Source organism: Orycteropus afer, unplaced genomic scaffold, assembly GCF_000298275.1.
Source record: "Orycteropus afer afer isolate SDZICR_OR568_19922 unplaced genomic scaffold, OryAfe1.0 scaffold00116, whole genome shotgun sequence".
In the NCBI taxonomy this organism is placed as follows: Eukaryota; Metazoa; Chordata; class Mammalia; order Tubulidentata; family Orycteropodidae; genus Orycteropus; species Orycteropus afer.
This window is the reverse complement of record NW_006921703.1, coordinates 2,691,455-2,704,024: the sequence shown is the minus strand read 5'-3', so window position 1 is coordinate 2,704,024 and position 12,570 is coordinate 2,691,455. Positions and strand designations below refer to the sequence as shown.

The window sequence follows — 12,570 nt, the reverse complement described above, 5'->3', positions numbered from 1 at the left end:
AGTGATGGGGCAAATAGACATGCATGTTACATATTACCCAGGAGTGGGAAAGGGGAACAAGGTAAAAGTTGAAGATGGATTTGAGGAAGAATTAAGAGAGCAACAACATTTCTAAGATAGAAATGAAAAGAATTAGGGACTGCTTAGATGCAAAGGATAGAAGGACGGGATTCAGGATAATGAATTTCCATGAAAATTAACAACGATAAGCTGTGTAGGCTGCATTATGAAGGAAGACCTAGGGCGATAAGGTTGCTTAGGATGTTGGAGAAAGTGGTAGGAGAATGGAAGGTAAAAGAAATGCTGAGAGATGGCATACATATTTCATGGGAAAAGCAGGAAGCACAGAGAACTCACTTCTACTTTAGTTTTGATGTAAATATGTAAAAGAAAGGAGCTCTGGTGGCATAGTGCCTAAGGCACTTGACTGCTAACTGGAAGGCTGGAGGTTCAAACTCACCAGCCACTCCTCGGAAGGAAGGTTGGGCAATCTACTTCTGTAGTGATACTGCCTTGGAAACCCAAAGGGGGGTTGCTGTGAGTCAGGGCAGACTGGATGGCACATAACAACAACATGTAAAAGAAAAACCAGAACCCAGTTAAGGCCAATTGGCCTAATTTCCAAGGACAATAAGTAAATGCTGGTTTCTACTTGCCTATTTTGCTAAAAAGCAAAACAAAACAAATGGTGCCAAGTTGATCCTGACTGTCCTCTTGGAATCTCTGATCCTGATGGGTAGTTAAGTGACAGAGTAGTGGCTTTACCCTGGTGAAGAGTAAGATTTTGAATCTTCAAATGTTTAATGCCAGTTGATCAGATACTTGAGATTGGGAATGCATTCCTTTCCTTATAAATTCAAAGCCTAACCTAAGGCACTTGACTGCTAACCAGAAGGCTGGTGGTTCAAACCCACCAGCCACTCCTTGGAAGGAAGGTTGGGCAATCTACTTCCATAGTGATACTACCTTGGAAACCCAAGGAGGGGTTGCTTTGAGTCTGGTCTGACTCAACAGCACATAACAACAACAACAACAACTCATTGGCTATTTACATTATAAAACAAGAAAATATTTATTTATTGCAACAGAGACTGGTCTAATTAACACATTTTTTAAAAAGTTTTCTGTGACAGATTTTACATAAGCAAGTGGAATTTTTCAAGTAGGGTTTTTTAAATTAAGATTTTTGTTGGCTTCAGTTTTTCCATAAATATGGAAAATGTCTAATTTGAAACTTTTCATGATCAATTGGAATAGAAATTCTGATTACTGACCCTATCCACAATTACCCTTTTAGTTTCTTCTTGGTGAGCCATAAAAATGAAGACTACAAAAGAAAGTTATGTGCCATTTTTAATATAATTTTTCCTAAATATCATTTCCAAAATGTCACACGCACCATCTTTTAACAGTTTTTGTGGGATATAATGCATGAAAGAAAATTCCAATAATATAATGTACAAAACTGTTGTCACATATAGAATAAAAATCTATGTTTTGGGGACTACTGCTGTGGGAAGAATGGTCTGATCTTCATGGAAATCTTCTTCATTGAATACCATGACCCCTTCCAGTTCATCCAAACTACTCCATCATCGGTGCTGTGTTTTGCCATGTCCCAGCTGTAATGCCCACCCCAGTAGTATCTGCCATTTGGATTGGCTGCATGACATCTGTTATACCACCATCCACCACCATCCTCTTTAGAACACTGTTTACTTGGATCTGTAGTTGTCCTGAAAGAAAGTGTGTTTGAGGTTATTAGAAGTACAATTACAATGCTGGGTACCCACAGAAGACTACTACACTCAATGTGTACAATATTCTTTCCCTTGACTTCTATAAATAAAGTCACACTAATACTCCAAATATCTTTTCTGCCTTATACCAAAAAAGAGAGAGAACTAGGCCTATGTTGCAAATTCCTCTAGGGATTACGTTTATTATTTCATACTGCAATGATAACATGCAGATCCCTTAGTAAAACCAAATGAATTTTTTAATATACACATTAGGATATGGAGATATAGATACTTTTTTAAACACTTATAAATCAGAAAGTAACTGTGGATTAATTCAAGTTCTCTCAGTAGTTGTATTATTTTGGGTAAATAATCTCTCTAAACTTCATCTATAAAATAAGAATAACAATTCCTACTTTATAGCTGAAATCCCTAAGTGTTATGTATATAAAGAGCTTACTACAGTGGCTGACACACAATAAATCCCCCAAAACAGTTAGTTATTAATAACTGTAGCTATTATAAATGATTTTGAGTAATAACATTGGTAGTGTCTTTTAAAGCAGGAAAGAAGAATTTAACACATACCAGCCATCATTGTCTCTGTCATATGTGCTGAAGTACATGCCATTGTGAATGGTCATGGTTCTGTTTTCTCCCACCAGTTGAGAAGCTCCATCCATGAGGGCATTGCCAGCTGTTCCTTTGTACTTGCTCACTGAGAGTTGGTATTTACCAGCCTCACTCTGTACAGTGAATCCTCCATAGAGGGCCTTTACCTTATCTCCTTTCCAGTCTTCCATTTCAATTAAAAGTTCTGTGGGTCCCATTTTGGTAAGCTGGCTAATTTTATCATTTCCAAGCCAATATTCACCTAAAGGGAAAAATAAAATAAGACTTCACCAAAAATAAAACCTTTGAAAACTAAAAAACAACTACCTTTCCTTCCTTATCTTTAGTACTCTTATCTTTTGTAATTAAACTCCTCTTAACTTCCTTAAACTCCTGAAAATAGATTCCCAACACTTTGTTTTTTAAATGGACAAAAAAGCCCAACAATTTAAATAGAAGTTTGGTTTTTACTCCCAGTTTTACCTGGTAGGCCACAGAAATTTTTGCCTTCTCCATTGGTTGCAATATTTCCAAATCCTTGTTTATAAGGATTCCATTTCCTGCCAAAGTCAACACTACCATCTTGGCGGTTCTGAATTACTGTCCATCCTTTGGTGGAAGTAAACAAAAATGGCACATATTAACCAATAACCAATAATGTCACTTTGAAGGGAATACCTAAATCTTTTGTCCCTTCCATGTTTTTCATAGGCAAAATAAATACAATAAGGAAATAAACAGGAAAGAAAAACTCCTAAAATCTTTGTAAGGAAGTGCTTCATCTGACTCCACACTGTGAATAACAGATATTTTATACTTCGCTAAAATATCAGAATGAGTTCCAAATATAACATCTTAATGCTACGTACATTAGAGTTAGCCCTTTATTGGCCCTTTATGGTATCATAATAATCACAGAACAAGAGAACAACTGTCAAAAACTTACCTCCATTTTCTGTGTTCATATCACAGTACACTCTATATGGTTTGCTGGAACTGTCAGGCTGAATGAGATACATTTCAGATGTTTCACCTCCTTTCCTGATAATTTCCTCACATTCTGCAATCATATGATAATATATTCAAAGACCTACAAAACCTTTTCTGTGGTTTTATCACCAATTCTATAATTCACCAACTGATCATATAAGTTACTAAAGAATGTTTTTCAAACAATTACAAAAAATACTAAATTGCATCTTCCTATTACTGAAAATCAAACTCTGTTTTGAAGAGTTCTTTCTGCCATGGGGATGAAAACAACTCTCCTCCTCCTTTTGAGCTCTAGGGCATCCATAAACTTCCAGGGTATAGAAACACTTCTGTATCTATCTATGGCCCTGCCATCAGTTCCAACAAGCAGGTACATACACACATCAGCTACCCCTGGAGTCCTCATCATCATTGTACTCCATCTTGCTCATCAAAATCCAGCACAGGGATTGAGTCAAGTCAGAACACAACATGTCAAAGATATCCTCATGATATTCATATCTGCTGTGATGTCATTAGGAACTGTTTGGAATATCCACTAGACTTTCCTTTTTTTTTTTTTTCCTCTTATTCTTAGAAGGTGTGAGTTCTTCTGGAATCCTACAGAAATATTTGTTACCTTTGCCAGACACCACAGGAACATTACAGCTGACAGTGCATGGTGTACGACAGTATTCCATCTGAACTGAGACATCAGATTCTAATTTTTGTATTTTGTTTCTCAGGTTTTCCAGGATTGAACGGAGCACACGGAGGTTAGTTGGGACATTATTACTCATAGTCTCCTCTATATACAATCTCTCCTTTTCTAGCTCTGAGGAGTATTCGTTTATCACATTTTCGTTATCTGGAAAAATGAAAAAGTTTTAGAAATGGTATTTTTATCTCACAAAATGGTAAAGATTTTCAACTATAAGATTGTGATTTTGATATTCTGAGAATAAACTAACACACATTAAGCTACCATCAGGCTGTCATGTTATGGAGTTGTATTTGGGGGACATTATTTGGTCTGTGTCGTATACAAACTAACATGTAGTCTGCCTTAGGTATAAGCCCAAAATCATGACTAATAATAAATTCAATAAGTTGCTTATTTTTTTGGTGATGAAAAGAGGAAAGAGCAGTATCCAGGCCTTCTCACTAAGAAATTTAACCCCTTCTGAGATGGAAGCATTTGATCCCATTCCACATTAAGTACAGGAGAGCACTGACATTTATAACACAGCACAATTCCTTTGAAAAATCTCTAAATTTGTGTTTGTTACTAACTGGGTTATACCTCTACATAAAGAAAACAAATATCCTCACAACTGGACCAATAATCAACAACAAAATCAATAGAGAAAAAATTCAAGTTGTCAAGAATTTCATTTTACCTAGATCCACCATCAATAACCCACAGGAGTAGCAATCAAGAAATCAAATGACACTTTGCATTAGGTAAATCTCATTCAAAAGACCCCATTAAAGTATTAAAAAGCAAAGACATCACTTTGAAGACTAAGGTGTGCCTGACCCAAACCATGGTATTTTCAATTGCCTCATATACATGAGAAAGCTGGACAAAGAATAAGGAAGGCCAAAGAACTGATGCCTTTGAATCTGAGTGTTGGTGAAGAATATTGTATATACCATGGACTGCGAGAACAAACAAATCTGTTTTGGAAGAAGTACAGCTGGATTGCTCCTTAGAAGTGAGGACAGTGAGACAAAGATCAGTTCCTGGAGAAGGACCTCAAGCTTGGTAAAGTGCAGGGTAGCTAAAAAGAGGAAGACCCTCAATGCTATGGATTGACACTGTGACTACAGCAATGGGCTCAAACACAGCAAAGATTGTAAGGATGGCCCAGGACTGGGCAGTGTTTTGTTGTGCTGTACAGAGGGCTATTATGAATTAGAACCTACTAGATGACACCTGGGAGCTCTGGTAGCATAGTGGCTAAGACACTTGCCTGCTAACCAGACGGCTGGTGGTTCAAACCCACCAGCCACTTCTCGGAAGGAAGGTTGGGCAATCCTACTTCCATAGCGATACTGCCTCGGAAACCCAAGGAGGGGTCGCTATGAGTCGGGTTTGACTCGACGGCACATAACAACAACAACAACAACAGATGACACCTGGGAGCTCTGGTAGTGTAGTGCCTAAGGCACTTGACTGCTAACCAGAAGGCTGGCAGTTCAAACCCACCAGCCACTCCTCGGAAGGAAGATGGTGCAATCTACTTCCGTAGTGATACTGCCTTGGAAACCCAAGGAGGGGTTTCTATGAGTCGGCACAGAACAACAACAACAAAAGATGACACCTAATGATAACAACTAACTGAGAAGCCTACGCTAGGCTCACTCACTAGCTGATATCCAACCACTAAGCCAATAGCACCAATATTAAGATTCTAAAGTTAGGTGTCATTATCCCCAATACAACTGAGTATATCACAGATGACTCTCGCATAATCAAAACCTTGAGTGTTAGATCTATAAATGTTGAAGTACTCTGTGAATATTATTGTCTGAATCACAGAACAAGCTGCTTGGAAATTCAAATTGAAGAAATCATGGAGAAATTTTTCATAGAAAAATCTTCCTTGCTGATGCCAAACTGGGAATGAAAGTTTAACAGCCCAGAGTGGGCAAGTTTCAGGGGAAGTTGTCTAACTAAGGACCTGAAGGTAATCAGGCTTATACTGAAAGTAATATGAATACTACGTAGGCCAATCTAGAAATTCATCTTCTCATAATCATGCATTCCCGTGGCAGTCTGACAGTTTCAATTTTATATCTGAGAATCAAATAGAAAACACAAGGGTTTTTATTTACCTTTTAATTGCTTCTGCCTCTTTTTCCACATGTCTTTTAGCAGAGTCACGTACTGGAAGGTGGTAGAAGACGTCTGGGAGACAGACTCCACATTGTTATTTAACTCATCAATACTTTTTCTTACTGGTCTTTCCTGTTTCACCAAAGTGTCTTGTAACTGACATCCTGTAGGACACAACACTCCCTGGAATCAAAGGAAATACCAGGCATGAGATGAAGGATTTGGGTGATGGATAGCTATTTGTTAAAATAGCACAAAGTAAAAATTCAATGATATCATTAGTCTATACAAAAACTTGTAATTTGATTTTCTTTCTTTGAAACCAGAAATTTTATAATTATCACTATATTCTCATGAAGATGAGAAATACTCCTTACCAGAGAAGAAATGTAATTAGGCTACAAAAATTTTAATCATTCCCATAAAGGAAGTGGGCAAAACACAAAAATAAAGACAACACCTTCATGTTCTAATTTGTAATTTTAGGCCCAGACCAAAGAAAACTAGAAAGGAAGCCTAAGTCAAAGGCCCAGTAAGTTTATGCTTTGCATTTTATTACCAAAATAGACAAAATAGCAATGATGGCAACATGGGCTAATGCAGCATTAGCAAGCCACAATGGATATAGGATTTCTCTGAATGGGGCCTGTCTACTGTAAGAAGCATCAGTGTACCCACCAGATCTGCATCAGCGTGAAGGCAGCCCCCAGCATCAGGGGCTTTCCTTTCCAGTTTCTTGTGGCTGGCGACTGCCTTGGCTGGACGAGCCTGATAGCCTTCTCCACCAATGGGAGGTGGGACGGGCCTCAGGCTGGGAGCCTCTTCCCTCTTCTTGTCACGGGGTCGATGGCCACGGGCATCCAATTGTTTCTTCAAGGAACCAGATAGAGATAAAATGCAGGGTGTTACAGAACATTTGAGACATAACTATTCAACACCTTCCTTTTTTAAATGAAGATATCACAAGCTTGATGATTTGCATAATCACCAACTGGATAGTTTGTGTGGCAAAACAGTAGTTTGCATGGGTCTCTAGTAACAGTAGAAAAGCTAACTACAAAAAAATGTTGCACCTGTGATAGTTTTTAAAGAAAAGTCCTAAGACAAAGCTGCATCAGACTATGAACAGTAATGACATCAAATTCCTGAAACCTGTAAATTAGAACACACAAAATAGTAAGATATAAGATATTTGGGCAAGGTACTTTGTGCCCTAGTTTTCTCATCGGTAAAACAGGGATAATAAATAACTCTTATCTGCTTATAAGGTTATCATAAAGATTAAATAACTTATTGCTTATGATTCACTGAGAACAGTACCTGGCACACAGCAAATGTTCATTATTATTATTATTGAAATCACACATTAACCACCACCACCACCACCACCCATAAAAAACCAAACTCATGACCATCAAGTTGATTCTGACTCACAGCAACCCAACAGAACAGAGTAGAACTGCCCCATAGGGTTTCCAAGGCTGTAAATCTTTCTGGAAGCAGACTACCTCATCTTTCTCCTGTAGAGTGGCTGGTGAGTTTGAATCATAGACCTTTTGCTTAGCAGCCGAATGCTTTAACCGCTACACCACCAGAGCTCCTTACATAACAGATACTATAGTTTAAACATCTTCTCCACTGCTAATTTCAATTTGATTATTATCTTCTATTAATAAATTATTTGATAAATTATTCTCATAAAGTTTCTTACATGATTTCTTTATTAACAGCATGATTTTCTTGTGTGCAAAACAAATTTTCAAGGTATGTGCAATGCCATTAAAACTATTTGCTAACTTAAAAATATGACATTAAAAGATAATGAAGTGAAAAATATACAATATATATACAATATAAAGATTTTGACTTGAAGTAACCATATGTTCTTTGTCAGCAGTTACAATGTTTGACAAATGAACAAATGACAGGATTTGAAGCAGCTCCTGAGCTCTCTTATGATTTCATAGCCATACCAAAAAAAACCCAAACTCACTGCCGTCAAGTCAGTCCTGACTCATAGCAACCCACTGGGTTTCAGAGGCAGTATCACTATGGAAGTAGATTGCCCAGTCTTCCTTCCGAGGAGTGGCTGGTGGGTTTGAACTGCCTTCTGGTTAGCAGTCAAATGCTTTAGGCACTATGCCACGAGAAGCCATCAAAAAACTATTTGCAGTTTTATTGTCATTTATTCATTAAGGTATAAGTTATGGTAGTATTTTTAAGTAATTTATTTATTCATTAAGTTATAAGCTATAATAGTATTTTTAATTAGCAGGAATGTAAGGATTTAAACACAGACAAGTTGTTTAAACCTGGCCTAACTACTGAACTGTGCATGCTTAATATGTGAAGATTTTGAGGAAATATACATATCACATATTTCTAAAACATGGTTCCAGCCAGAGGTCATCTGATCTAACAGGAATTATATGAGATGTGATTCACCTGTTTATTACAAGTCAAATTATAACAGAAGAATAATACTTTCCTTTTATTTTAGAGTACCTTTAGAAAGGTAGCATGGATGGTCTGAGTGTTATAGACATTTGAGACCAAAAAAATTTATGTGGGCATTGAGGTCCATGAAGACCACCTACTGAAATAACAAAAACTAGAAAATCCACTTTGTTCCTAAACTATTAAAATGTCTCTGTGAGGATTAGTTGGTGAGCATAAATGTGAAATTGTTTAGCAAAGTTTTTACAAAAGTTTACTCTTACACATTCTTTGCTTATTTCTTATCCAATGCAATTTGCCAGAAAATTATCTTTTTATATACATCATCTGATCATTGCAATGCTTTGGTTCCCTTCAAATTCTACAAATGATCTGAAATAAATCACTGTATTTCAATATTATTGTGTATTCTATGTCTAGTGTGAAGATACTATGCTATATACAAGAAACTTGATCATGATTTATTTGATAATAAAATTTAAATTTCTTAAATACCTATTTTTCCAAATGCATTTCGGCACTTTTGATAACTTCAAACCAATAACAATATGTCAGTTAAGACACTACTTGAGAAAAAACTTTTTCAGGTGAATTAAATTTGAGTAATATATTTCACAACCATTAATAACAACAATGAACATTACTGCTGATTTAAATTTTCTCATCTGAGAAAACAATAATTCATTCACTATCAATACATTTTATTCTGCTTTGAAATTAGGTCGTAATTCCCATTCATAGACAGCCAGTAATTTCAAGAACTATTTGTTACCCTCCTTCACCAAAGAACAACCCAGCCCAGCCTTTTCCTTTTAGTATATTTCCACTATTGTATAGTCCGTAAAACATTCTAAGTTTTGTTCTTATAATTGTAATGATGTATTGCTAGAACTAAATGTAAATCACAAGACTCAGGATAGTAATAAGTAAGAAAAGCACATCTTACCTTTTCCACGTCACTTTCCCCCTGGGAAAACAAAGGTGATAAATCAGCAAACAAGAAATTATTATTTTATTTTTATATAAGAAATACTATGAAACATTCTTTAAATAAAATGGGTCCCTGAAATTAACAATTCAATTTCATAACTAAAATCAATGCTAAATGCTTTCAAATAAACATTCACATCTGATTATGATTCATTACATTTCTACCAGTTACTACTATTACTACTAATAATAATATAATAACATTTTAAAGCAATCACCCATGAATCGTAGTCTGAGTCTAACTGGGACTTAACTACAGAAACACACAATAGTAGCAGTAATAGATGTTTCATGATTTTTAAGTTTTGGAAATTCCAGGAAGCCAGCCTTTGCTAGTGGATTTAACTGAGATATCTTGGATCTTATATATACCTGCCTCCTCTGCTAGATATGACTTTAGAAATGGTTACCTTTCCTTAGTTAATATTTAATTTTTTGGTTCCCTTGCTGGCTGAACCATTTTATCACTTAAGCAAGGGCTTCCCAGCAAGACTTATTTACTTGTCCTACAGCTCAATCTTTTCTGTTGGCTGAATTTAGAAATACTAAAGTCTCTCAATTCATTTAATTGAGCAAAATGATGGGAAATTAGGACATTGCCCATAGACATGTGTATCACATTTCTTATAAATTAATGTGGATGTTTCAGAGGCTCTCGAAAATGTATGAGAAAAAGAATTTTTAATACAGGTACAATAGGCACTTTCATTAATGTTTCCATTAAATTATGAGCTCACTAAAGACATACCATAAATGTTCATGTTTTAGAACTCTATGTAATTCAGTTTTAAAAGGGGTCATTAAAATCATGAATAATGTTATATCACCATGTATTTATCTCGTCCTTTAGAAGTTAATAAAAAAATATATATCAATTTATGTGTTATGCTGACAAATATCAGAAAGAAAAGGTCCAGATTTCCTTTCTGCTCTGACCACCTTTCATATTTTGCCCTTTATTAGCATAAGTTAAAATGTTCCACAAGTTCTAAAAGTCATTAAAATAATTAGTACATTAACCAAAACCAAACCTGTTGCAATCAATTCTGACGCATGGCGACACCCAGTGTTACAGAGTAGAACCAAGGGTTTTCTTGGCTGTAATCTTCATAGAACCAGATGACCAAGCCTTTCTTCCCGGAGCTGCTGAGTGGGTTCAAACACCCATTCTGTAAGTTAGCGGTCTAGTGCAAATTGTGCCCCTAGGGAAATCAGCAGATTACAGATCCTTAAATCAAAATTATGGTGATTTGATACATAAAATTGGGCGATAAATATCCAAGAGTTTATTGTTGTTACTACAAGTTTTTGTAAAATTTAAGTTAACATTTGTTAAGTTTTCATAAATTTGTTTTAATTAGTATGATTATAAACAAAATGGGGCCATTTCTCTTCATCATTTCACACAGGAATCCATTTTTTTTATGTATTCATTGTAATCAAAATGGGGATCGCTATGAGTTGGAATCGACTTGATAGCAGTGGGTTTTTTTTTTTTTTTTAAGAATCAAAAGGAAAACCAAAGTCAACAACCCAAATCCCATTAAGTTTGTTGCTTTTTAGCATTTTGTTTTTTGTAAAGAAGTGACACATTATCATTAAATTTTAAAACTATTTCATTAGAAGGACAGCAGGTTATCCAGGTTTGGATCAGGAAAGTATTTTTTAAACAATGATTTGAAGTAGAATGTTGATAATAGTATGATAGCAACTAAATTTCTTTTTCTTCATAGCCTAGGTTGCATTACCAAAGATTTTTAACTCAGATTTATGGAAACAAAGTGTTGAATTTAAATTAAGAAAAATACTTGATTGAATTTTTCCAAAATGTGCCTATTTATTAAACCAAAAACCAAACTCACTGCCACCAAGTCAATTCCAACTCATAGCGACCCCCTTTTGGTTTCTGAGGTGGTAAATCTTCACTGAAGTAGACTGCCCAGTCTTCCTTCCGCAGAGTGACTGGTGGGTTTGAACCACCAACCTGTTAGCAGTCAAATGCCTTAGGCACTACGCCATCAGAGCCTTTGCCTATTCATTAGTACTAAGTAAATATTGTATTTTAAGATTATTTTAGTTTTAAGTTTTCTTAGAATATACAATCAGACTGAAAAAGTAAATATATATGTATATGTTAATTAAAATAAGATGCAAAAATATTTCCCTTCAAAATATAAATAGCTGAGAAAAAGTTTCCTTCGATAATCTGAACAAGGTTTTTGTTCTTTTTTTCCTAAACTTTCTATTGTGATTTGGGTGAAATTTTACAAAGGAGATTTGTTTTACATTCACCAGTTCATACACATTTTGTTTTGTGACACTGGTTACATTCCCTGCAGTGTAACAGCTCTCTTCCCACTTTCTCCCAGTAACTACCCTTCCCCTGTGTCCTTCTTGCCTCTGCATTCCTGCCTCTCTGCCTTTCTCCCTGTGCAAATAAATGCTGCCCTTTTGATCTTCCATGGTTGATTGTTCTAAGGAGTGCATCTCCCTGGTGTAGTTGTTCAGCTCACAGGCCTGGCTATTGTTTGACTGAGAGGTAAGCCACTGGAATGAGTTCAATTCCAGGCCTGAATTATGACTTGGGGCCATAGTCTCAGAGGTTCCACCACGGACAAACCTTTATTTTAATGACTACAAATTCTTACTGATTTAAAGAACTGACTATCTGTCAAAAAGACCAAAACAAGGTTTTTTCTTTTGAGATAACATTGTCATATTATTCCCTTATTTTTAAGTACTGATATTTTATCAGTTATAATAGAACCATCATTTAATTTCCAGCAGTTTATTGTTTTAATTTCTTCTAGCATATAATAGAATCTTGTTCAACATTATATTCAAAGTTCCCATGAATTCTCACTTTGTTCTATTTTACCTGGCATTTTTGTCATTGTCAGAAAGAAAGTGGAAGGACACCAGAATGTATGTTCAGTAAGGGCAGAGGAATTCATT

General features: G+C 35.8%; 1 protein-coding gene across 1 annotated transcript; it reads right to left on the bottom strand.

Annotated features, from left to right (window-relative positions):
• Positions 1–1,504: 1,504 nt before the first annotated feature.
• Positions 1,505–10,376, bottom strand: FGB (fibrinogen beta chain). The gene is made up of 9 exons (XM_007943992.1): positions 10,353–10,376; positions 9,834–9,947; positions 6,847–7,038; positions 6,168–6,351; positions 3,967–4,194; positions 3,301–3,414; positions 2,838–2,963; positions 2,331–2,616; positions 1,505–1,736 (listed from the first exon to the last, which is right to left on the bottom strand). Exons 1-9 carry the CDS (start codon positions 10,374–10,376, stop codon positions 1,505–1,507), a joined length of 1,500 nt encoding a protein of 499 aa, XP_007942183.1.
• Between the last annotated feature and the right edge of the window lie 2,194 nt (positions 10,377–12,570).